At 44.3% G+C, this 25,404-nt stretch overlaps 1 protein-coding gene across 2 annotated transcripts in view; it reads right to left on the bottom strand.

Annotated features, from left to right (window-relative positions):
• rtf1 (RTF1 homolog, Paf1/RNA polymerase II complex component) overlaps window positions 1-22,862 on the bottom strand; it is a 52,238-nt gene extending 29,376 nt beyond the window's left edge. For both annotated transcript variants that reach the window (XM_068039715.1, XM_068039716.1), the window contains exons 1-4: window positions 22,541-22,862; window positions 5,057-5,167; window positions 2,701-2,848; window positions 713-917 (exon numbers count right to left, since the gene is read on the bottom strand). In XM_068039715.1, coding sequence (XP_067895816.1) covers window positions 713-917; window positions 2,701-2,848; window positions 5,057-5,167; window positions 22,541-22,618 — 542 coding nt within the window. In that variant the 5' untranslated portion in view covers window positions 22,619-22,862. The remainder of the gene's footprint in view (window positions 1-712; window positions 918-2,700; window positions 2,849-5,056; window positions 5,168-22,540) is intronic.
• Between the last annotated feature and the right edge of the window lie 2,542 nt (window positions 22,863-25,404).

Raw genomic sequence — 25,404 nt, 5'->3', positions numbered from 1 at the left:
AAACCTACCACTTTTACCAAGCTTTTGGTCACCTGCCTGTGCAGCTCGGTGTCAAATTTTGTTTGATAATGCCCCTCTGAAGTACCCAAGTTAAAGACACAATATAAATGCAAATCTTTGTTGTTGTAGTGACATTAAAATTGGCCTCAGCATCTCTAGGCGGTGGAGGGATAAATCAGTACCTGTGTAACTGGTGTGCCTAGATAACTATCTTCACCCAATGCCCATACACAGGCACTTTTTTCTCTCCCTGGCATAGGGGCACTGAGGCCAAGTGCAGGACTTCAACTGCTGCTTGGGGGAGCTCAGCTCACTCAGCACAAACAGAGGACGAATGCTGGAACTTTGTAATATGCTTCAGTGCCATGCAGACCATTTGCCACATGCCTATGTGTCAGTCCAGCTGAACGTGGTATTCACTGAGAACTGGCCAGCTCTACACAGTGTGCTTCGACAAGATATTCTCTTCCTTATCATTACTCAGAATGTGCCAGCACTTGCTACAATCGCCCTGTATTACATCCTTAGGAAGTTTCACTAAGCATTTATCCCTGTAGACAATTTTAAATAATGGTTAAGTTTGCACAACTACAAAGCAGCGTTCTGGATCTGAATAAGAAAGCAAAACCTAGGTATTAAAGAGAAAAAGAGGTGCCTGAGCTGAACAACATTGACTACGAGGAGTGGTCAGACTCCCGGTACCGAATCTCACCTCCTCCTTAGCACCTCTCTTTTCTCTATCCGGTTGTAGAGTTCCTGCTCTCGTTCTTTCTCAGTCATTTGTTCCAATCTTGCTCGATCCTCTTCATCACCCATGTAGTCGTCATCATAGCCATCGTGGAACTCCTCCTCCTCTGATGAGGATGAAGACTCAGAGCTTGAAGATGAGCTACTGCTCTCTGAATCAGAAACCTCCCCTGAAATTTCAAACACACAACTCATTCAGCAAGTACTGTCTACACAAATGAAACAGAGGAAGGGAGATTGGGGTGGGGGGCGGCGGAAATAGACAACTTACATTTATATAGCATCTTTAATCTGATAAAGCAATGACCCGAAATTTGTGATGATAATGGCAAGGCTGTCAGCGCTCTCCATTATTACTTTGTAAAACTGACAGCAACTTCTGGCATCCACACAAGCACAGTTAAACGTGGAAAGCTGGAAGTTGCCGTGGGGATGCACTGCTCCTCCTGGGTGTGCTTGATGAAATCAATTAGAAATCAATTGCTGGTCGAGAACTTCAACTCTTTACGGCTATTCCCGCTGCAGGGACCAATAAGGACATTAAAAAAATACTTTTCAGCCTGCAATTTTTAAAAGTTTATGTTTCAGCCATAACCCATGTGTATGTCCCAATCTTTATTTAGCTTTCTGTACAGTGATTTAAATGTGACTTATATTTCCTGCGTTTTTACTTCCTGCTTTGCAATGTGTGAGAATTCTTCAAAGATTGGATCAACCTACTGCCTGCTCTGTTGCTGAACACCAGATTCCTGTAGAACATTCAAACTGACATCGGAATAGAACATGTCTGCACTCTAGATCCTGCTAAATATTTGTGGGCAGCTTTTTGAGGTCAGTGGTAAGCGCCATTCCTTTGTTGCTGATGGCAAAATCTGGACCATGGTCTCCATCTCTGTTCCTTTCTCTAGTCCTACAACCCCACCGAAATCTCCAAGCTCCTCCAATTCCTACAAATCCCAGATTCCCATCACTCCACTGTTGGCGGCCATGCTCTCAGCTGCCTTGTCCAAAGCCCTGGAATTCCCTCCCAAAACCTCACTGCCTCTCTCAACATGCTACTTAAACCTACCTCTTTGACCAACCTGTCCTAAAATCTGTCACCTCACGTGGCTTGGTTTGAAGTTTTGTTTGGTAACACTCCTTTGAAATGCCGTGGGATGTTAAAGGCGCAATATAAATGCAAGTTGTCATTGCTAAAATGTCCAAAGACACTTGATATTGTTCCTTAAGGGTTCAACACCTTTGAGAGGGATGAAACAAGACATCTGCAAGAAAATCAAATTGTCAGATGGGACTCCATCTGTATTTTAAATATCTGTTTAATGAAAGAATTTGATTCGAAGGCAGTAATTACCTGTTGGCTGCATGATTTGAGGGTTAAACTCAGCGTGGCTCTCCAGGTTAGTAACGCAAGTTGGATCTGCACAGCTCTCCTGAAGGTGACATCTCGTGCTGGAATATGGATCTACTGGAACACACACTGTTCTCCTGCAGACCACTGAACTCTCAAATCTAACAGCTGCTTCTCATCCTGCCCCATTAGCAGCAAAGGTGGACTCTCCCATGGTTTGGTGAATTGTTGCTGTCAATGTACCCCCTGACCTATAACCCCTTGTACTCACTCCTCTGCACCCCACTGATTTATAACCCTTCCCACTCACTCATTTCACCTATAACCCCTCCCACTCACTTCCCTGTACTCTAGTGCCACCTCCGCATGAGGGTCAGAAGTTAGTACACAATTACCCTCCTGAAACCAGACCAGCAAGTTAAAAGCAACGCAGATTTGCATTGGTTAGTAGCAGTGCTGCACAACACAAACTGCACTCATTAACTGAAGCACAAAGTGGGTGACCCTTATTTAGTAGTGGACAGAGAGGATGCCTGAAGTGAACAGCCATTAATTACATCTATCCCTGGGGTGCAGTTTACTGCAGAATTCCAATCGTTTACCTTCCTCTGGTGCGGAGCTATCACCAGAGCTGTCTTCAGCTGAACTGCCGGATGATGCCGCCTTGTTCACCGCTCTCTTGGTGGCCGGCTTCTTCTCCCCACCCTTGCCTTTTCCCTTCTTTTTGGTCTTGCTGCCTCCCACTGTCCACTGAAAAGGGAAGCATGCTGTTAACTAAACTTCCCTGTTACTAACACAAGCCTCCTCCGATGTAGGCCCCAGCCAGTGCAGCCCTAGTAACTGCACAGCGAGAACCAGCTGTGTAAAAAAAAAGGCTTCAATTTCCTGTTACTGGGATCTTCCACTGAGCAACTTAAAACTGGCTTGACATCACAGCTGCAACATTAAGAGGCAGTTACAAATCGCACTCCTGGAATAGAAGATTTAGTTAAAGGGTAGCGTGACAGCATTATATACTGGATCCCAGTGTCTTGTTCTAAATGGCCTTGTACAGGTTAAATCTATACATTTATCTGTCCTGAAAAATGGCAAGAGAACTCCAGGCCCCTGTTCAGGTACAGCACAGGTTAAATACGGAGTAACGCTCCCTACACACTAATAGTGTACCCTATAATACACACAAAATACATTTTTTAATTTCTAACACCAGCCATCCTGTGGCCTTACAGGGCACAAACTGGGAAGTGGATCAAGACAGGTCAAATGAGACTGCAACAGCCTTACAGGCAGCAGCCAGTCAAAACATCCATTCCATTAGTCCTCGAGTTTGCAAGGGCTGTTCAAGTCGCAAACTTATCAATTGTTGAAACTGGGGATGCAGATGGGTAGATTAAACTGAAACCAGCACTCTCAGCAAGCTGAGCTAACACTCACTTGTTAATTGAAGTGACACCCTGAAATAACTCAATACTTCAATGCTCACCCCTTGTTTTACAACTGAGATTTTACTAACTGCAGGATTTTTGACTAGCAGTTCTTTGTGCAACTAGAACATCCTGGTGTGCAAGGAGCATTAAAAGGAAGCAAGAGCCAACCAGTGACAGAGAGCACCTTCTGTGCTCAGCTGTGAATACATGGCGCTTGCTGATCGTGATGCTGCACTGCACTAGGTACAGTGCATCTTCCATGTTCCTTTCACAGAGGTGAATTAATGCGATGGTTAGACACCAAGCAACCCTCCACAGTGGGACTCTCAATTAAAAAGAGTTTTCTTCTCTGCCATTCAACTCTCCGATGCAAATCCCCCATGCCCGGCCCAGTGGGTAAGTCAGGTGAGACCTGCTTCAATCAGAGCTGCCAACTAGTGGGCCAGAGCAGCCTGGGACTTGAATTTTCCCTACGGCATTGGAAAAGGGGACAGGGAAGAGAGATGAGAGTACCAGGTCTCTGATCAGTGGCTCTCCTGGTAGCACAGTGACCCTAAGAGCCATAGAAACACCCCACAGCACAATACATTGCATGCCCGGACAAGAATACACCTGACATACCCACAACACTATAAAAGCTCCTATACACCCATGACACTGCGCCTTACAACCCTGAATTACAGCCCCAGCACGGGAGGGTCCAAAAGGCAGAAACGGGTGGGATCAGCTTGCTTTACATGTTTTCATGAATCGCAAAAGGTTACTATGCAGGTAAAGCACGTAATTAGGAAAGCTAATAGACGGTTATTGCTTATCGCGAGGGGAATTGAATACAAAAGTAGGGAGGTTGTGCTTCAGCTATAAAGGGCATTGGTGAGACCACATCTGGAGTACTGCGTACAGTATTGGTCTCCTTATTTAATGAAGGATGTAAATGCGTTGGAGGCAGTACGGAGAAGGTTTACTAGAATAATACCTGGAATGGGTGAGCTGTCTTATGAGGAAAGATTGGACAGTCTAGGCTTGTATCCGCTGGAATTTTAAAGAGTAAGAGGCAACTTGATTAAAACAGACACGATCCTGCGGGGTCTTGACAGGGTGGATGTGGAAAAGACGCTTCCCCTTGTGGGAGGATCTAGAACTAGGGGTCACTGGTTAAAAATAAGGGGTCACCCATTTAAGACAGATGAGGAGAAATATTTTCTCTGAGGGTCATCAGTCTTTGAAATTTTCTTCTTCAATAGGCAGTGGAAGCAGAGTCTTTGAATATTTTGAAGGCAGAGGTAGGTAGATTTTTGATAAGCAAGGGGGTGGAAGATTATCAGGGGTAGGTGGAAATGTGGAGGAATCAGTCCAGCCATGAACTTACTGAATGGCAGAGCAGGCCCGAAGGGTCGAGTGGCCTACTCCTGCTCTCAATTCGTATGTTCATATGTAACACACTAAAAGGAAACCCCTTTACAAGTATTTACATCCAGCTGTTTACATCTTTCTTGACCTTTAATGGAGGTAATAAGAGTATATGACTCACCTCATCGCCACTGTCCGAGGTTTCCGAATCTGATGATGCCGACGGTTTGCTTGCTTGCTGCTCCTGCTGCTCTGGCTCACTCCGCTTCCTCTTAGCCAATGACAGCAGCTCCTGAATGGATTGAGGAGATGCACAAGGTCACTTAATAGGACTGCCTCCTGGTAATTAACCAAATCCTTGCCTGACCCACCAAATTTAAATAGGAAGCAAGGTATCTATGGTTCCAAACTGAGTGAGAGGAGCAACCCAGGATAAAACAAGAACCGAGAGCAGACCTGCGAGCGATCAAGAGGAGCAGAGCGACCCAAGCAAAAACAAGGATCGAGTGCAGACCTGCGGGAGAGCGAGAGGAGTGACTCAGGATAAAACAGGATCGAGTGCAGACCTGCGGGACAGCGAGAGGAGCGACACAGGATAAAACAAGGCCCAAGAGCAACCAGAAAGAGACACGGGATAAAACAAGGTTCGAGAACAGACTTGCAGGACAGTGAGTGGAGCGACCTGACACAAGATAAAACAAGGCCCGAGAGCAGACCTGCGGGAGGGTGAGAGGTGCAACACATGATAAAACGAGGACCCACCCAAGTGCTGTTTGAGTGCACTGATTGTGAAGGGAGTTTGGTGAGTGACAGGATCTTAAGAGTTAATCTCTCTCTAAGGTCTAGTTTTTGTTTGCTAACCTTTGAAACTAAATTAACTAAAATTACTGTTGAAGTTAAGAGGCATGTTAAGTTTCTTCCAGTTTTAAACAGAGATATACAAGCTCTCAGAGTAGTAGTTAATTAGCTTAAACTGGTTTCTGAGCAGAGCTCTAGCAAAGCTGACTCATTGTTTTTCAGAGTATAAATTCAGCTGTCTCAGAGTGCTGTTTGTCTGTACTGAGTGCGAAGAACAGAGTTTGGTGGTGTGCCATAGCTGCAGCACATGGGAGTTTCTGGACGGCACCGAGGTCCCAGACAACCATATCTGCGGTGTCTGCAGTTCAAGGAACTTCCGTGCAGAGTTGTTGAGCTGGAGTCTGAGCTGTAGACATTGTGGGGGATAAGGAGGACACTGTGTTCTGGGAGGCAGTCACACCCCTTAGGTTAAGTAGCACTTGAGAGGTGGTCGATGGTTGGGGCAGGAAGGCATGACTGCGAGTCAGGCAGGTACAGGGATCCAGGAGGCAGTGATAGAGGAGCCTCATCCCTTGACTGGTCAACAGGTACGAGGTACTTGCTACCTGTGTGGATGAGAATAAGGGCTACAGGGAGGATAGCAAACTGACCACAGCACCATGATGCAGGAAGTCATTCAAGTGGGGGGAATGAAAAGGAATTGGTAGAGGACAGCATAGTCAGGGGAACAGACACGGTTTTCTGCAGCCGAGAACAGGAGTTCCAAAGGTTGTGCTGCCTGCCGGCGCCAGGGTTAAAGACTTCTTGCCTTTTGTCTTGGATGAAAGGTCATTGACCTGAAACGTTAACGCTGTTTCTCTCTCCACGAATGCTGCCAGACCTGAGTATTTCCAGCACTTTCTGCTTTTATTTCAGATTTCCAGCATCCACAGTTTTTTGCTTTTATTAAAGACATCTTGCAGCTAGAGAAAAACTTGGACTGGGAGAGGGAGGATTCAGTTGCTGTGGTCCATGCAGGAGCCAACACAGGTAGAACTAAGAATAAGGTTCTGCAGAGGGAGTTTGAGGAACTGGGTTCTAAATTAATAGGCAGAATCTCAAGGATAATAATCGCTGGATTACTACCTGAGCAACAATTGGCATTGGGTCAAGCAGATTAGAGAATTAAACAGGTGGCTCAAAGAGTGGTGTAGGAAGAAGCAGTTTTGATTCATGGGCCACTGACACCAGCACTGGGGAACAACAATTGTTCTGTTGGATGGGCTCCATTTAAACTGGGCTGGAATCAGCATCCTGGTGAATTGTACAAGTAGGGCTGTGGATAGGGCTTCAAAATAAAAGCAGGGGGAGGTCATGTGAAGCAAGATTAAGAAATCTAAAAAGAGAAAAGTTGAGCCAATAGAGTAGTGCAACAATTTGGGTAAAGACAAGCAGAGTAGGATAGGAAGGGACAGAGAGTTTAATGGCAATAGATCATCAGCAAGTAAGGTCCGTACAAAGAATAGTAAAAAAAAATTGAAGACTCTTTATCTGAATGCACAAAGCATTCACAATAAGATAGACAAACTAGCAGCACAAAGATATAAATGGTGTAGATCGAATTACCATTACAGAGACATGTGACCAAGGGTGGGAAATAAATATTCCGGTGTTCATAATATTTTGAAAAGATAGACAGAATGGAAAAGGAGGTACAGCAGCCCCGATAATAAAGGATGACATAAGGACAGAAGTAAGAAAGGATCTTGGCTCAGACAGTGGCGCAGTGGTTAGCACCGCAGCCTCACAGCTCCAGGGACCCGGGTTCGATTCCGGGTACTGTGTGGAGTTTGCAAGTTCCCCCTGTGTCTGCGTGGGTTTTCTCCGGGTGCTCCGGTTTCCTCCCACAAGCCAAAAGGTTGATAGGTAAATTGGCCATTATAAATTGTCACTAGTATAGGTAGGTGGTAGGGAAATATAGGGACAGGTGGGGATGTTTGGTAGGAATATGGGATTAGTGTAGGATTAGTATAAATGGGTGGTTGATGTTCGGCACAGACTCGGTGGGCCGAAGGGCCTGTTTCAGTGCTGTATCTCTAATCTAATCTAAAAATCAGGAAGTGGAATCAGTATGGGTGCAGATTAGGAATATCAAGGGTCGGAAAATGCTGGTGGCAGTAAGTTATAGGCCTCCTAACAGTGGTTATACCATTTGACAGAGCATTAAGCAAGAAATAATTGGAGCTTATAACAAAGGCAATGTAATAATCAAGGGGTACTTTAATCTTCATGTTGACTGGACAAATCAAATTGGCAAAGGTGGTTTGGAAGATGAGTTTGTAGAATGCTTTTGCGACAGTTTCCTGGACGTTGTGGAACCAACTAGGGACAAAGCTATTTTAGCTCCATCGTTTGGAATGAGACAGGGTTAATGAGTAATCTCATAGTAAGATATTCTCTGGGAAAAAGTAATCATACAACTGAATTCCATATTAAGTTTGAGAGCCACATATTCCAGTTCCAAACAGGAATCTTAAACTTGAACAAATCCAATTACATAGGTATGAAGGGAGAGCTGGCTAGGGTTGATTGGGTAGAGACTAAAAGGTATGGCTGTAAATAAGTGAGAAACATTTAAAGAAATCATTCAAAATTTTCAACAAAAATGCATTCCATTAAAAAAAAAGAACTCAGCAAGAAAGATTCAACTGTGGCTTACCAGAGAAGTTATGAATAATATTAAAGGAAGAGGCTTATATTGTTGCAAAGAACAGTCATAAGCCTGAGGATTTGAAGTATTTTAGAAACCCCAAAAGATGACAAAAAGTTGATAAAAAGGGGGAAAAAATAGAATGCGAGTAAACTAGCCAGGAATATAAAAACAGATTGTATGAATTTTTAGCTACTCTGACTCTCATTTGTAAAATAAATGTTGGTTCCTTAGAGACAGAGACAAATTACCATGGCGAATGAGGAAATGGCAAAGATGTTGAACAAATATTGTGTCTGTCTTCACAGCAGAAGACACAAATTACATACCAGAAATAAAGGGTGACCAAGGGAACTTGAAGTAATTAGCACCAGAGAAAAAGTAAGCAGGAAACTTAAGGGACTAAAAGCTGAAAAATCCTCAGGACTGGATGACCTACATCCTAGGGTTCTAAAAGAGTAGCTGCAGAGATAATGGATGCATTGGTTATAATTTTCCAAAATTCCCTAGATTCTAGAATGGTCCCAGTGGATTGGAAGTAACACTGCTATTCAAGAAAGGAGGGAGAGAGAAAACAGGGAACTACAGGCCAGTTAGCCTGATATCATCAGTTGTCAGAAAAATGCTGGAATCTACTTATTAGTAAATCTTTATAACTAACGCACTTAGAAAATCATAGTATGATCAGACTAGGTCAACATCGTTTTCCAAAAGGGAAATCATGTTTGGCAAATTTAATAGTTTTTGAACATGTAACTAGTAGGGGAGATAAAGGGAAGACAGTAAAGGTAGTATATTTGGATTTCCAAAAGGTATGTGATAAGGTGCTGCACAAAAGGTTAATACACAAGATAAGGACTCATGGAGTTGGGGGTAATATATTAGCATGGATTGAGGAATGGTTAATGAATGGAAAGGAGAGTGTAGAGATAAATGGGGCATTTTCAAGTTTGCTGATAGAAAGCTACATGGGAATGTTAGCTGTGAGCATGACAGAGAGGCAGCAAAGAGACATAGACAAAGTTAAGTGAGCGGGCAACAAGTTGGCAGATGGAGCATAATGTGAGGAAGTATGAGGTTATTCACCTTGGTAGAATAGATTTTTTTTTTAAAAAGGCATGAAACTTCTAAATGTTGATGTTCAGACAGACTTGTTTTACTTGTACAAAGAACTCAAAGTTAGCATGCAGTTACAGCAAGCAATTTGGAAGACAAATGCCATGTTGGCCTTTATTCCAAGGGATTGGAGTACAAGAATAAGGAAGTCTTGCTATAGGGCTTGGGTGAGACTGCATCTGGAGCACTGTGCGCAGTTTTGATTTCCATATTTAAGGATATACTTGCATTGGAGGCGGTACAGCGAAGGTTCACTAGATTGGTTCCTGGAATGATAAGGTCGTCTTATGATGAGAGGCTGAGTAAATTCATAGATTCAGAGTTATACAGCACAGAAACAGGCCCTTCGGCCCATTGTGTCTGTGCCTGCCATTAAGCACCTATCTATTCTAATTCCATTTTCCAACATTTCGCCCGTAGCCTACGACTTAAATGTTGTGAGGGTTCCTGCCTCTACCACCCCATCAGGCAGTGTGTTCCAGATTCCAACCACCCTCCAGGTGAAATTTTTTTTCCTCAAATCCCCTCTAAACCTCCTGCCCCTTACTTGGGCCTATACTTTCTAGCTTAGATGAATGAGGTAATCTTATTGAAACATACAAGATTCTGAAGGGGCTTCACAGGGTAGACATTGAGAGGTTGTTTCCTCTAGCTGGGGAATCTAGAACACAGGGCACAGTCGCAGGATAAGGCATTGATCATTTAGGACTGAGATGAGGAGAAAAGTTTTCACTCAGAGGGTTGCGAATCTTTGGAATGCTCTACCCCAGAGGGTTATGGATGCTCCATCGTTGAGTATATTCAAGACTGAGATAGATAGATTTTTGCTGTCTCAGGGAATCAAAGAATGTAGGGAGTAGGCAGGAAAGATGGAAATGAGGCAAATCAGCCATGGTCTTAGTGAATAACAGAGCAGGCTCGAGGAGCCATTTGGTTTACTTCTGTTCCTATTTATGTTATGTTCAAACACTGCTCTATGCTCCCACCCACTGAAAACAAACTGTCGCTGTTTATAAAATATTCAACTTCTCTTTTAAAATATTTCCCCCAGCCAACCCCTTCCCTGAGTCAGATGGCCTAACCTGTCTGAATTTGGGTCCCGACTGCAATCAATGCAGCCACTCCAGAACAGCTCAACAGGAGAATCACTGGAGCCCTTCGCCCAACTGAAACGTCACTGAAATTACCTATAGATGAAGAGATCTAGCTGAAGTTGAGACTGTACCTATGGGGTTAAAAGCTAGGATGCTCACGGTATTTGGCCTGTTCTTTCAATACACAAAACCTCAAAACCCAAATGGATTGTCTGAAAGGGTATGAAATTGTCAGCAGTAATCCTAGAATTAGTTCCTACTAACTACTACTTCTTCTTTGGCCTCCTTGTCTCGAGAGACAATGGGTAAGTGCCTGGAGGTGGTCAGTGGTTTGTGAAGCAGCACCTGGAGTGGCTATAAAGGCCAATTCTAGAGTGACAGACTCTTCCACAGGTGCTGCAGATAAAATTGGTTGTCGGAGCTGTTACACAGTTGGCTCTCCCCTTGCTCTTGTCTTTTTTCCTGCCAACAGCTCTCTTCGACTCGCCACTCTTTAGCCCCGCCTTTATGGCTGTCTGCCAGCTCTGGCGATCGCTGGCAACTGACTCCTATGACTTGTGATCAATGTCACAGGACTTCATGTCGCATTTGCAGACGTCTTTAAAGCGGAGACATGGACGGCCGGTAGGTCTGATACCGGTGATGAGCTTACTGTACAATGTGTCCTTGGGGATCCTGCCATCACGTGGCCAAGCCATCTCAAGCGCCGCTGGCTCAGTAGGGTGTATATGCTGGGGATGTTGGCCGCCTCAAGGACTTCTGCGTTGGAGATACCGTCCTGCCACCTGATGCCCAGGATTCTCCAGAGGTAGCGAATTTGTAATGAATTGAGACGTCACTCTCGGCTGACATACGTTGTCCAGGCCTCGCTGCCGTAGAGCAAGGTACTGAGGACACAGGCTTGATACACTCGGACTTTTGTATTCTGTGTTAATGTGCCATTTTCCCACACTCTCTTGGCCAGTCTGGACATAGCAGCGGATGCCTTCCCATGCGCTTGTTGATTTCTGCATTGAGAGACAGGTTAACGGTGATAGTTGAGTGTAGGTAGGTGAACGCTTGAACCACTTCCAGAGCGCTGTCGCCAATATTAATAGATGGAGCTTTTCTGACGTCCTGCCCCGTGATGTTCGTTTTCTTGAGGCTGATGGTTAGGCCAAATTCATTGCAGGCAGCCGCAATCCTGTCGATGAGACTCTGCAGACACTCTTCTGTGTGGGATGTTAATGCAGCATCGTCAGCAAAGAGGAGTTTCCTGATGAGGACTTTCCGTACTTTGATCTTCGCTCTTAGACGGGCAAGGTTGAACAACCTGCCATCTGATCTTGTGTGGAGGAAAATTCCTTCTACTGAAGACTTGAACGCATGTGAGAGCAGCAGGGAAAAGATGATCCCAAACAGTGTAGGTGCGAGAACACAGCCCTGTTTCACACAACTCAGGATAGGAAAGGGGGTCTGATGAGGCGCCGCTATGCTGAATTGTGCCTTTCATATTGTCATGGAATGAGGTGATGATACTTAGTAACTTTGGTGGCCATCCGATCTTTGCTAGTAGCTTGAATAGACCACGTCTGCTGACGAGGTCAAAGGCTTTGGTGAGATCTATGAAAGCAACGTAGAGGGGCAACTGTTGTTCGCGGCATTTCTCCTGTAGCTGGCAAAGGGAGAACAGCATGTCAATGGTGGATCTCTCTGCTCGAAACCCACACTGTGCCTCAGGGTAGACGCGCTCAGCCAGCTTCTGGAGCCTGTTTAAAATGACTCGAGCGAAGACTTTCCCCACTATGCTGAGCAGGGAGATTCCACGGTAGTTGTTGCAGTCACCGCGGTCACCCTTGTTCTTATAGAGGGCGATGATATTGGCATTACTACTAACAGTTTTGTGTTAAATGTGTAAATGGTCCAACCTATTCATTTGAAACCTACTGAACCACAGGATCTCCAGGTTTGTCCCTCAGGCATTGCCGCAGTTTGAAGTCTGCCCTTTGATGTAGATAAAAGAGTTAGAATTTAACATAAAAGTAAAATACAGCAGATGCTGGAAATCTGAAATAAAAACAAAGTGCTGGAAATACTCAGCAAATCTAGCAGCATCTGTGGAGAGAGAAACAGCTCCAGTGACCCGGGTTCAGTTCTGGGTACTGCCTGTGCGGAGTTTGTAAGTTCTCCCTGTGACCACGTGGGTTTCCTTCGGGTGCTCCGGTTTCCTCCTACGTGCCAAAGACTTGCAGGTTGATAGGTAAATCGGCCATTGAAAAAAAAAATTGCCCCTAGTGTAGGTAGGTGGTAGGAAAATTGAAGGAAGGTGGGGATGCGAGGGGGAAAATGGGATTAATGTAGGATTGGTATAAATGGGTGGTTGATGGTCAGCACGGACTCAGTGGGCCGAAGGGCCTGTTTCAGTGCTGTAACTCTCTATGACTCTAAACAGAGTAAACGTTTTGAGTTAAGATAAGAGGAGCTCTGAAGAAGTCATATCTGACTCGAAACGTTAACTTTTCTTCGCCACAGATGCTGACAGACCTTGAGTATTTCCAGCACTTTGTTTTTATTCTAGAGTTTAACATCTTTTGTTCTGGCAGCTCTTGCATTAAGGCACCCATGGGTGGGGGTTTGCTCAGTAACTGCAGTTGTGGTGGCAAAGTGAGTCAGAGCTGTTTTGGGGGGGGGGGGGGAGAGGAGGTTGCAGGGTTAATGACAGTACATCCCCTAGGTAAACCTGGGATGCCACTTCCTGAAAAAGTCAAAGGCTGCCATGTAAAATCAGTTCCCCTGAAACCAAGCTGGCTGACTCTTAAAATAGCTCTATTTTCATATGCTGATACTCTTCAAATATATCCCCAAATTGCTTCCTATAGCTTGCTAGTTACCAATTATTGATTCATGGCAAATAGGTTTGCAGTAACCTATTTTGTTGTTTTCTTGTTTTTTTTTTTGAAAGTACGATCTTTGGCTTGTTTTCAATCCTGTGAGACCTTCCTTTATCCACCAATTCCCTCAATGAGTTTTATCTTGTCTCACAACACAATCCAATCGATATACAGTACCCATCCAGAGGGATATATCAGCTTTGAGTATTTGAAAGCTGCTCAAGTCATCTGTGCAAGTGATGTTAAAGTGGATACATTCATTTGCAAAATTTTTTTGGATGCAACTGGTACTTTGACTATTTATTAATGTTATCTGATTTCCAATCAATCAATCAATACTACTGGAGTAAATTACAGGGGAGACAGTGGCAATGTCACTGAGCTAGTAATCTAGAGGAAATAAACGCAAAATTCCGAAGAAGGGTCACTGACCCGAAACGTTAACTCTGCTTCTCTTTTCACAGATGCTGCTAGACCTGCTGAGTGGTTCCAGCATTTCTTGTTTTTATAGTAATCTAGAGGTCCAGGCCAATGACCTGGGTTCATATCCCACCACAGCAGCTGATGGAATTTAAATTCAATTAATTAATTAAAGAAATGCGCAACTGAAAGCTAGTCTCAGTAATGGTGACCATGAAATTATCGATTACCGTAAAAACCCATCTGGTTCACTAACGCCCTTGAGGAAAGGAAATCTGCCACCCTTACTTGGTCTGGCCTACAGGTGACTCCAGACCCACAGCAATGTGTTAACTCTTAACTACCCTCTGAAATGGCCTAGCAAGCCATTCAGTTGTCAAGGGCAATTACAGATGGGCAACAAATTTTGACCTTGACAACAACACCCACATCCCAAGAAAGAATTTAAAAAATTGAGCTTCTGAACTTCTTTCTCGTTTCTTGGGCTCCCGGTGCGCCCCTCATTAACTTCACTATTAAAGTTAAAACTCCTACATTAACTCTTTCCTAAGAACTCAAATCAATAGAACTGCCTATTCCCTCTGGCATTCCTCCTTCCTACCCCCTACAGGCATTTAAAACTGATCTCTCCTATTCGTTTCAATCTTGCGCTGCTCTATGGGCCTTGACTCATCACGTAGATATCTCAAACTAAAAAAATTACAAGACAACAATGTACTAGCAGGAATCAGATGGCTGCCAATTTTGTGAACTTGCCACAACCCCCTCAAAAGCTCTTGTTTAGTGTTACCATGGACCAACTGCAAGGTCTGGTTATTGTATATAATAAACAGATCTACATTCCAAAGACTGTTTACTTCCTCCTCAACAATGTTAAGCTCGGGTGGATGCAAGATATCCCATGGCACATTTGAAGAGCAGGGGAGTTCTCGCTGGCTCCTGACCAATATCTACCCCTCACCCAACACCTAAGTAAATGACCTAGTCATTATCTCGTTGCTGTTTGTGGGACCTTGATGTGCCAAATTGGATCCTGCATATCCCAAAGCAACAGTAATTACACTTCGAATGTACTTAATTGGCTGTAAAGCACTTTGGGACGTTCGGAGGACATGTAAGGTGCATACAGAAACACAAGTCTTTTCTTTCACCAGCACCAAACATGACTACTCCAAATCTCTCCTTGCCAGCCTATCACCCTCAATCATCTTAAACTCTGATCTGTCAAACCTCTGTTGCCCAAACTGCACCAAATCCCACTCAACTAACAGCCCATCCTCACCAACTTACGCTGGCTTCCCATCCCCCGATACCTTGTTTGAAATCCTGATCATTAAATCCCTTGGCCTTACCTCACCTACTCATCACAACCTGCTCCAGCCCTGCAGCCGCCCCACCTTACCCAACTATTACAGGTCCACCCGGAGTCTTTTCTCTCTGGAATTCCCTCTCACCTATGAAAATCCTGCTCAAAATCTCGTTTTTCAAGACGTTAGTTCACCCCACCCAACCTCTATTTTCCTGGCTAGGTATGCGCTTACACTCATCTGTGGAGCACTTTGTGACTTTTTATATTAAAGACACTATAAGAACACAAGAAAGAGAAGGCCATTTGGCCCTTCAAACCCACTCCACCAATCAACAAGATCATGGCTGCTCTTCTATCTCATCTCCATCTTCCCGCAATATCCTCATATCCCTTAATTTCCTTAGTAACCAAAAATCTATCAACCTCTGTCTTGAATATACTTAACAAGTGAGCATCCACAGCTCCCTGGGGTAGAGAATTCCAAAGATTTGCAAACCTTTGAAGAAATTTCTCATCTCAGTCCTAAATCGTCAGCCCCTTATCCTGAGATTGTGATCCTGTGTTCTACATACCCCAGCCAGGGAAACATTTTCTCAGCATCTTTCCCATTAAGCCCCTTAAGAACTTTATATGTTTCAATGAGATCACCTCTCATCCTTCTAAACTCTAGAGAATATAGGCCTGGTCAACTCAATCTCTCCCCCCAGAGGAAAATCCCCTCATCCCAGCTACAAGTCCATTGAACCTTCGTTATACTCCCTCGAGGGCAAGTATGTCCTTCCTTAAGTAAGGAGACCAAAACTGCACTTAGTACTCTGGGTGTAGCCTCACCAATACCCTGTATAATTTTAAGAAGGCTTCTTTACTCTTCTACTCCAATCCCTTTGCAACAAAAGCTAACATTTGCCTTCCTTATTGCTTGCTGTACCTGCATGCTAACGTTCTGTGATTTGTGCAAAAGGACATTCAGGTCCCTCTGAATGCAAACGTTTCTCTATCTCTCACCATTCAAAAATTCTGTTTTTTTTATTTTTCTGACCAAAGTGGATAACTTCACATTTTGCCACATTGTATCCCATCTGCCATGTTCATGCCCACTCACCCAACCTGTCTATATCCCTCTGTCGTCCCTCTGCATCCTCCTCACTGATTACTTTACCACCTAACTTTGTATCACCAGCAAACTTGGATACTTTAGACTCAGTCGAGTCATTTATATAGATTGTAAAGCTGAGGTGCAAGTACTGATCCTTGCAGAAGTTGTTCATTAGCTCACAGTAATCAGTGCCATAAAGACCTTATTTCTTAGTGACAATTATTAGCTTCTAGCCATGACAGGAAACAGCTTTGTACATGTGGCACAGCCTGCAGCAATTTAGGGCCAAAGAAACACTCCAGGTTGACAAAACTTTAAACTGATAGCTCAGACCTAAACCAGTATACAATAAGGAGGCCACTCAATCCATCGCATCTGTGCAAGTTCTTTGAATGAGTTACCCAAATAGTTCCATAATCCTTCAAGTATTTACCTAATTCCCTTTTGAAAGTTACAATAGAATCTGCTTCCACCATCCTTTCAGGCAGAGCATTCCAGATCAGAACTCGATATGCAAAAACAAAATACTGATCGCACCTCTCTTTTGCTGATTATCTTAAATCTGCATCCTCTGGTTACCAAACCGCCTGCCAGTGGAAACAGCTCCTCTTTATTTACTCCTCAATTTTGAATACCTCTATTAAATTCCCCCCCTTAACCTTCTCTGCTCCAAGCAAAACAATCCCTGCAGCCATTCAGAGATATCCAGCAACATCTAATGATCAGCACTCAAATCCAAGCACCAACACTTCCAACTACACATTGTAAAACTGTTGAGTTTGACCTGATGGCACAGATTGTTGATCGGCTGCAGTTCAAGGATATGGTCTGTCACCGAGGCGGACATTCATGCTTGAGGCCAGACAATAAGGGCTATTTGACTGTATAGAGCAGGAACCCTGGCTGAATTTCTCCCTCTATTAATTACAACACCACAATGTTGTCAGCTGATGCCAAAACTCGGCACAGGTTAAAGCTTTATCCGTATGGTTCATTTCAATCCACATAACAACTGAGCCTTTAAGGGAGCTCTGCCTGTGTTTATAAATTCAATACTTCCCTTCACACTAGCAATATGGTGGTACTGTGAAACAGGGCGCATAATAGTGCCCACAGTGTGAGCTGACAAAGACCTGCAACCACCACACTGTACCCCCATGCTGTACAGCAACAGACCTGTACCCAGCAATACGGTACCTCAATGTTGCAGATAGGGCCTTTCAAATTATGAATGGGTTGGACAGGGTCAACGCATTTCCACGGGAGAATCTAAAACTAGGGCCCATAAATATAAGATAGTTACTAATAAATCCAGTAAGAAAATAAGGAGAAATTCTTTACTCAAATTGATTAGAATGTGGAACTCACTCTCACAGCGAGTCTTTGAGGCAAACAGCTCAGATGCTTTCAAAATGAAACTAACCGAGTACGAGAGAAAAGGAAATAGAACGATAGAAAGGCTGAGATGAGGTAGACGAAATGGGAGGAGACTCAGGTAAGTATGAACAGTGCAGACTAGTTGGGCTGAATGACCTGCTTCGCTGCTGTATTTTCTATGTAATTCTATGAAAGTTTTCTGAAAATGTAGTTTTTTTTTCCCTTCAGTAACTGAAATTGCAAATACCAAAAACATTTTAATAAAACATGTATGTTTAAATGTATCCATTGTCTTTTGATGCCTTACAGTTTTTACCAGGCATCAGCCTCTCCAAAAAAATCAGCGACTATGTTCCTGAATTCCCAATTCTTAGAATGTATATCTGTCAGCTTGACTCAGTTGTACTCACGCCTTGGAGTCAGAATGTTGTATGGTTTTCCCTTAAGTATCATACGTGCTTCTGTAACACTGTCACACTTTGCTGTTAACACTGTTAATGAACAGTATATGAGCAACACCACAGATGTGTTAGTGATCTTAACACTGTTACCTAATCCTGACACCATTTGTTAACTAACTTCAACACTTCATTAACTGAAGGAGTAGAGAACATGGAAATTAAGTGTGAGGGAAGTTGCTCGAAAAAATGGTCCTGATGGTACAGTGTGTATTACACAAAGTTAGGGAAATATATCAGCCAACTGACCACCAGCAGTGACCATAGGTGGTGTGTAGTGGAACATTTATAAAAATTATTTCATTGAAACAGAAGAATTAGCAGAACACAGGAAGAACTCACAAATAGCAAGATGAATAACCAGTTCTGGTTTTGATGGCATTGAAGGGAAATATTGGCCAACAGAGCGAGAGAGCTTTCTGCATTTCATGTAATACCAATAGGATCTTTAGCATCGACTTGACCTGCTGCAAGAGGCAAACAGGATCTCAACTGAAAACATTTTATCCAAATGATGGCATCGCCGACAATGCAGCACTCCCTAAGTACTGTGCTTGGGTCTTGGGCTGTGGCTCAAACCCTAATCATGACCTGAGGCAAGAGCACAACCAAATGAACCAAGTCCAAAATTTGAATCTGATTCAAGAGGAAATCTTTGCATTTACATAGCACTTCAAAATTTCTGGTTTATTCTAAATAATTACAAAAGTCCAGTTTGCAACGTTACAAAATGGGCGGCACAGTGTCACAGTGGTTAGCACCGCAGCCTCACAGCTCCAGGGACCCAGGTTCAATTCTGGGTACTGCCTGTGCGGAGTTTGCAAGTTCTCCCTGTGACTTCCAATGTCGTGGGTTTTCGCCGGGTGCTCCGGTTTCCTCCCACCGCCAAAGACTTGCAGGTGATAGGTAAATTGGCCATTATAAATTGCCCCTAGTGTAGGTAGGTGGTAGGGAATATGGGTTACTGTAGGGTTAGTATAAATGGGTAGTTCTTGGTCGGCACAGACTTGGTGGGCTGAAGGGCCTGTTTCAGTGCTGTATCTCTAAAATAAAATAAAATATCAAAAAATACGCCTAAGTTCCAATTCCATGATTTTTGGAAAAAGTCTCCTCTTTCCTGAAGAAACCCAACTTCTTCAGTTTTTCCTTAGAGGCTATCAGATGGTGAGAGTACAAGTAATTTGATCACTGCGTACTTCTGACACGCAGTCAGGTTGCTGTGGACTCTACACTGTGGATGCGTTTACAACCAGATGCATTGTTTGAACTCACAAAGAGCTGGGATTGACTCTGATTCAGATCCATCAGTCGATCCAGGGGCCCGTGCCGAATCCGATTCACAAGGGCCAGTGGAACCTAAGTAACATTGTGGAGTAATGGAGAGCCATCCAGGGCCCCTGCTACTGTTACTCGAGGAATTCCAGTGTATGTATACGTGGACATCAGATATAGCTCAGGCACAAACAGCTCTCTCCCACATCAAGCAAGACCCATGTGGAAGAGACACTGGAGAGCTGCAGTTATCTCAGCAATAGGGTAATTCTTTCAGAAAACAAGAGGTCAGATGAGGGTGGCAACTAAAAGACCTCCCTGTCACACACATTTACTTCCAATGTTGAGGGTTACTGTCATCATTGTACACACAAAACATTGTCAGCAAAGGATACCAAAATAATCACACTGCCCAGCTAAGTCTATCTTCAACACAACACCTTTCCAGGGCTATAACAAACAAATTCAAACAAACATATAACAAAATAAAACAAATTTAAAAAACAACAATTCTTTAATGCAGCACATATATCAATACCTGTGCTGATTATATAAACTCCCAATTCATTCAGTGAGACACTGTCTGCAGTGTAAGGACTTCACGAACAACTTGCATTTATATAGCGTCTAACATTACAAAATGACCCAAGGAGCATCACAGGAGCATATTCAGACAAAATGTGACAGAGCCAGGTAGAGATGTTAGGACAGGTGACCAAAAGCTAGGTCAAAGAGGTAGGGTTGAATGAGCCTCTTAAAAGGGGAGAGGTTTAGGGACGGAATTCTAGAGCTCAAGACCTAGGCTGATGAAGGGCAAGCCACCAATGGGGGAATCTAAGGAAAAAAGGGAACGTGCAAGAGGACAGAATTGGCATGGGTGGAAGCAGACGACATTACAGAAGTGGATGTACAGAGTCGTGGTGATGGAAAGGATATGGGGCCAGCAGCTCAGCTCAAGGTCTAATAGGATGCAGAGGCTGCAAACAGCCGGGTTCAACCCATGACAGTTGGCAAGGGAGAGAGACGGAGTCGGTGACTAGGAAGAGAGTTTGTGGCAGGGACTGAAAGATAATGGTTTTGGTCTTCCCAATATTTAATTGGAAGAGATTTCTGTTCATCCAATAGTGTCAGACAAGCAGAAGACAAACTCTTTAATACAGCACGATAAAGATGTCCCAGGGAGGTTCGCAGAAGGCTAAAGAAAGAAATGGGTGACAAGCTAAAGGAGGAGAGATTAAGAGGAGCAAGCAAAAGGATGGTTAAAGAAGTGAGGTTTAATGAGACAGGTAAAGGAGTTGAGGGAGGTAAAAGTGTTTAGACAGGCAGAAGTGTTTAGAGGAGAATTCCAAAGCATGGGGGTCAAGGCAGCTGAAAGCACAGTCACCATCAGTGGGGGAAAGGATGTGTGGAGGCACAAGAGGCTGGAATCAGAGAAACATGAGTTCTTGAAGAGTGGGGGCAGATGGAGTAGCTGTCGAGCTAGAGGAGGTTACAGCGACTTGGTTTGGGGGAGGGGGGGGTGGGAATACCAAGAAGGGATTTAAACACAACTAATTTTAAATTTGAAGCGCTGGTGAACCAGAAACTAAAGTAGGTGAGTGAGGACGGGACTTGGTGTGGGCTAGGATGCGGACAGCTGGATATTGGCTTAGATGAAGCAGGGAGGATGGGAAAAGCATTGGATTAGTTGAGTCTGAAGGTGACAAAGGTGTGGTTGAAGGTTTCAACAGCAAATAGGCTGAGACAGATGTGGAGATGGAGGTGAAAGCAGGCAGTCTTCGTGATGACAAGTATAATAGGCTCAGCTCAGCATCGAATACAACAATGTAAACAGTTGGCTACAAGCTGGCATAGGGAAGGGAGGGGGTGGAATTGGTGGCTAAGGGAGGAAGTTTGTGGCAGGGGTCAAAGACAATGGCTTCAGTCACCCAAATTTTTTAACTAGAGGAATTTACGCATCTCGTAGTCTGACAAGAGGCAACAGAAGGGTTGAGGGGGTTGGTGGAAAGGGAGAGCTGGGTGTCGTCAGTGTAAAATTAGAAGCTGATCCCATGCCTTAATGAGGTCACCAAGGGGAAGCGTGTAGGTGAAGAGGGGGCCAACGTCAGGTTTTTGGGAGACTCCGTAGGTAGCAGTGTACACTGGGAAATAGGAGCAGGTGGTGGTCATTTGGACCTTCAAACCTTCTCAACTATTCAACAAGATTATGACCTGATCTTCAACCTCAACTCCACTTTTCCAAGCTATCCCCATGTCCCTTATTTCCCAAAAATCTATCACACTCAATGACTGAGCATCCACATCCCTTAGGAGTAGAGAATTCCAAAGATTCACAACCCTCTAAAAAAAAAATTCTCATCTCAGTCCTAAATGGCTGACCTCTTATTCTGAGACTGTGACCCCATGTTCTAGATTCCCCAGCCAAAGGAAATATTTTCTCAACATCTTCCCTGTCAAGCTCCTTAAGAATTTCCTATGTTTCAATCAGATCACCTCTCTCATTCAACAAGAACTTAGATTTATATAGCACCTTTAATGTAATAAAATGCCTCAAGGTGCTTCACAGGAGTATTATAAAACAAAATATAACACTGAGCCACATAATGAGATATGTCGGATGGTCAAAACTTGGTGAAAGAGGTAGGTTTTAAGGACTGTCTTCAAGAAGAAAAGCAAGGTAGAGAGGCGGGGAAGTTTATGGAAGGAATCCCAGAACTTGTGGCTCAGGCAGCTGAAAGCACAGCCACCAATGGTGGAACAATTAAAACTGGGGATGCTCAAGAGGCTAGAATTAGAGGAGCGCAGCTATTTTGGAGGGTTGTGGGGCTGATGGAGATTATAGTGATAGGTGAAGGGGTGAGGCCATGGAGGGATTTGAAAACAAGATTGAGAATTTTAAAATCAAGATTTTGCTGAACCATGAGCCCCCTTCCGTTTCCCCCTCCCATTCTCCCAACCACTGTTCCATTCTCTCCCCCACCGACCGCCCCATACCCTTCTCCGCCCCCTCCCCGCCTCATTCCCCCACACCGTTTGCCCCACCACCAGCTTTCCCTTCACTCCCCATTCCCTTTCACCCCTTCACCCGCGACGCCTTCGCCTCCCCAACATTGTCCCCTCTCCCTGGACCCTGTCACCCATTCTCCCCACCTCCCCGACCCCTCACCTGGTCCAGGTTCTCCTCGCTGCCGCTGTCGTCACTGTCGGAATCGATGACAATCCGACCCTTCCGTTTCTTCACCATGGCGGGGCCGCGAGCGAGCCCTTGGCCCGGCGGAAGCGACGGATCGGGCCCAGAGACTCAGAACCACTGTCCGGCGGGAGCGCCGAGCCGAGGTCCCGCTTCCGGAGGGGATGGCCTGGCCTGACCGGGAGACTCAGTCCCGCTGTCGGTGGGAAGGGCCGGGCCAGGCCCGGTAAACTCCGCTCTCGGTACCGCGCTACAGGCCTCAGGCTCCACTCGCACAATAACCTAGAGCTACTACTGCGCATGTGCCGGAAACGTAGCGCGGTTCATTAGAATACGCGCTGACGTCATGTAAAGGAGCTGCTCGGCAGAGAAAGTAACAGATAGAGGGCAAAATAGAGAGAACACAGAGAGATAGAAACAGTGAGAGAACATATAGAGAGAGACACTGAGAGAGAAAGAGAGAGAAACATAGAAACAATGAGAGAGAGAACATATAGAGAGATAAACAGAGGGAGAGAGAGAACAAACAAAGAGAAACAGAGAGAACTAACAGACAGAGAGAACATATATAGAGAGAAGCACAGAGAGAACAAACAGAGAGAGAAAAGATATAGAGAGAGAAACATAGACAGAGAAACAGAGAGAGAGAGAACATATATAGAGACAAACAGAGAGAGAGAACAAATAGAGAGAGAAACACAGAGAAAATATGGACAGAGAGAAAAAACAGAGGGAACAAATAGAGAAATACAGAGAGAACAGAGAGAGAGAAAACAAACAGAGAGAGAGAACATATATAGAGAGAAAGATAGAGAGAGAAACACAGAGAGAGAACATATAGAGAAACACAGAGGGAACAAATAGAGAGAAAAACACAAAGAGAACACTGGGTGGCGCAGTGGTTAGCACCGCAGCCTCACAGCTCCAGGGACCCAGGTTCAATTCTGGTTACTGCCTGTGCGGAGTTTGCAAGTTCTCCGTGATTGTGTGGGTTTTCACCGGGTGCTCCGGTTTCCTCCCACCGCCAAAGACTTGCAGGTGATAGGTAAATTGGCCATTGTAAATTGCCCCTAGTGTAGGTAGGTGGTAGGGAATATGGGATTACTGTAGGGTTCGTATAAATGGGTGGTTCTTGGTCGGCACAGACTCGGTGGGCCGAAGGGCCAGTTTCAGTGCTGTATCTCTAAATAAAAAACAGAGAGAGAGAAACACAGAGAGACAAAATAGAGAGAGTGAACATATATAGAGAGAACAAACAGAGAGAGAAACACAAAGAGAATAGAGAGAACATATCTAGAGAATAAACACAGAGAGAGAACAAATAGAGAGGGAAAACACAGATCAAACAGAGGGAGAGAGAACAAATTGGGAAACAATACAAAACAAATTGATAAATGGAAAGAGCGGGAAAATGAGAGAACAAATAGAGAGATAAACAGAAAGAAATAGAAAACAAAAAGAGAGAACACAGAGCGAGATCAAAAAGAGTGAACAAACTGAGAGATAAATGGAACATCAAAGGTTACTAAGCAAAATAAGAGCTCATGGCATTGTGGGTAACACATTAACGTCGATAGAGGTTGGTTAGCTAACAGGAAGCAGAGAGTAGGCATAAATGGGTCATTATCAGGTTGGCAAGATGTGACAAGTGGAGTGCCACAGGGATCAGTGCTGGGACCTCAACTATTTACAATGTATATCAATGAACTGGATTAAGGAACTGAATATATTTGCTAATGACACAAAGATAGGTAGGAACCTAAGTTGTGAAGAGGACATAAGGAGTCTGCAAAGGGATATAGATGTGTTAAGTGAGTGAAGCAAAAATTTGGCAAAGGAGTGTAATGTGGGAAAGTGTGAACTTGTCCACATTGGCAGGAAGAATAGTAAAGTAGCATATTATTTAAATGGAGAGAGATTGCAGAACTCTGAGGTACAGAAGGATCTGGGTGTCCTGGTACACGAATCATGAAAGGTTGGTATGCAGATGCAAGTGATTAGGAAGGCAAATAGAATGCTGTTGTTTATTGCAAGGGGAATGGAATATAAAAGTAGGGACAAAAGCAAAATACTGCAGATGCTGGAAATCTGTTTCTACTGTGCCGACCAACTGTTTCTGTTTTTTAAATTGTTTTTAATGTTTGTGCTTGGAGTGCTTTGTGCTTTACAGTCTATTCACACCCTCTCTGTACTAACGCTTTTGTCTTTCAGCACACGATTAACATACCGTTTGCCTTTGTTCTATGACCTTCTGGTCAGCTAAAGTTGGGAGAGCTGTCCCACAGACTAGTCAAGCAACAGCCTGACATAGTCATACTCATGGAATCATACCTTACAGACAATGTCCCAGACACTGCAATCACTATCCCTGGGTATGTCCTGTCCCACCGGCGGAACAGACCCAGCAGAGGTGGCGGGACAGTGGTCTACAGTAGGGAGGGAGTTGCCCTGGGAGTCCTCAACATCGACTCCGGACCCCATGAAGTCTCAAGGCATAAGGTCAAACATGGGCAAGGTAACCTCCTACTGATTACCACCTACTGCCCTCCCTCAGCTGATGAGTAGGTACTCCTCTATGTTGAACACCACTTGGAGGAAGCACTGAGGGTGGCAAGAGCACAAAATGTACTCTGGGTGGGGGATTTCAATGTCCATCACCAAGAGTGGTTCGGTAGCACCACTACTGACTGAGCTGGCCGAGTCCAAAAGGACATAGCTGCTAGACTGGGTCTGCGGCAGGTGGTGAGAGAACCAACAAGAGGGAAAAACATACTTGACCTCATCCTCACCAATCTGCCTGCCGCAGATGCTTCTGTCCATGACAGTATTGGGAGGAGTGA

Source organism: Heterodontus francisci, chromosome 9 (assembly GCF_036365525.1).
Source record: "Heterodontus francisci isolate sHetFra1 chromosome 9, sHetFra1.hap1, whole genome shotgun sequence".
NCBI lineage: Eukaryota > Metazoa > Chordata > Chondrichthyes > Heterodontiformes > Heterodontidae > Heterodontus > Heterodontus francisci.
The sequence above is the reverse complement of the archived record's forward strand: the minus strand, read 5'-3'. Positions and strand labels throughout refer to the sequence as shown.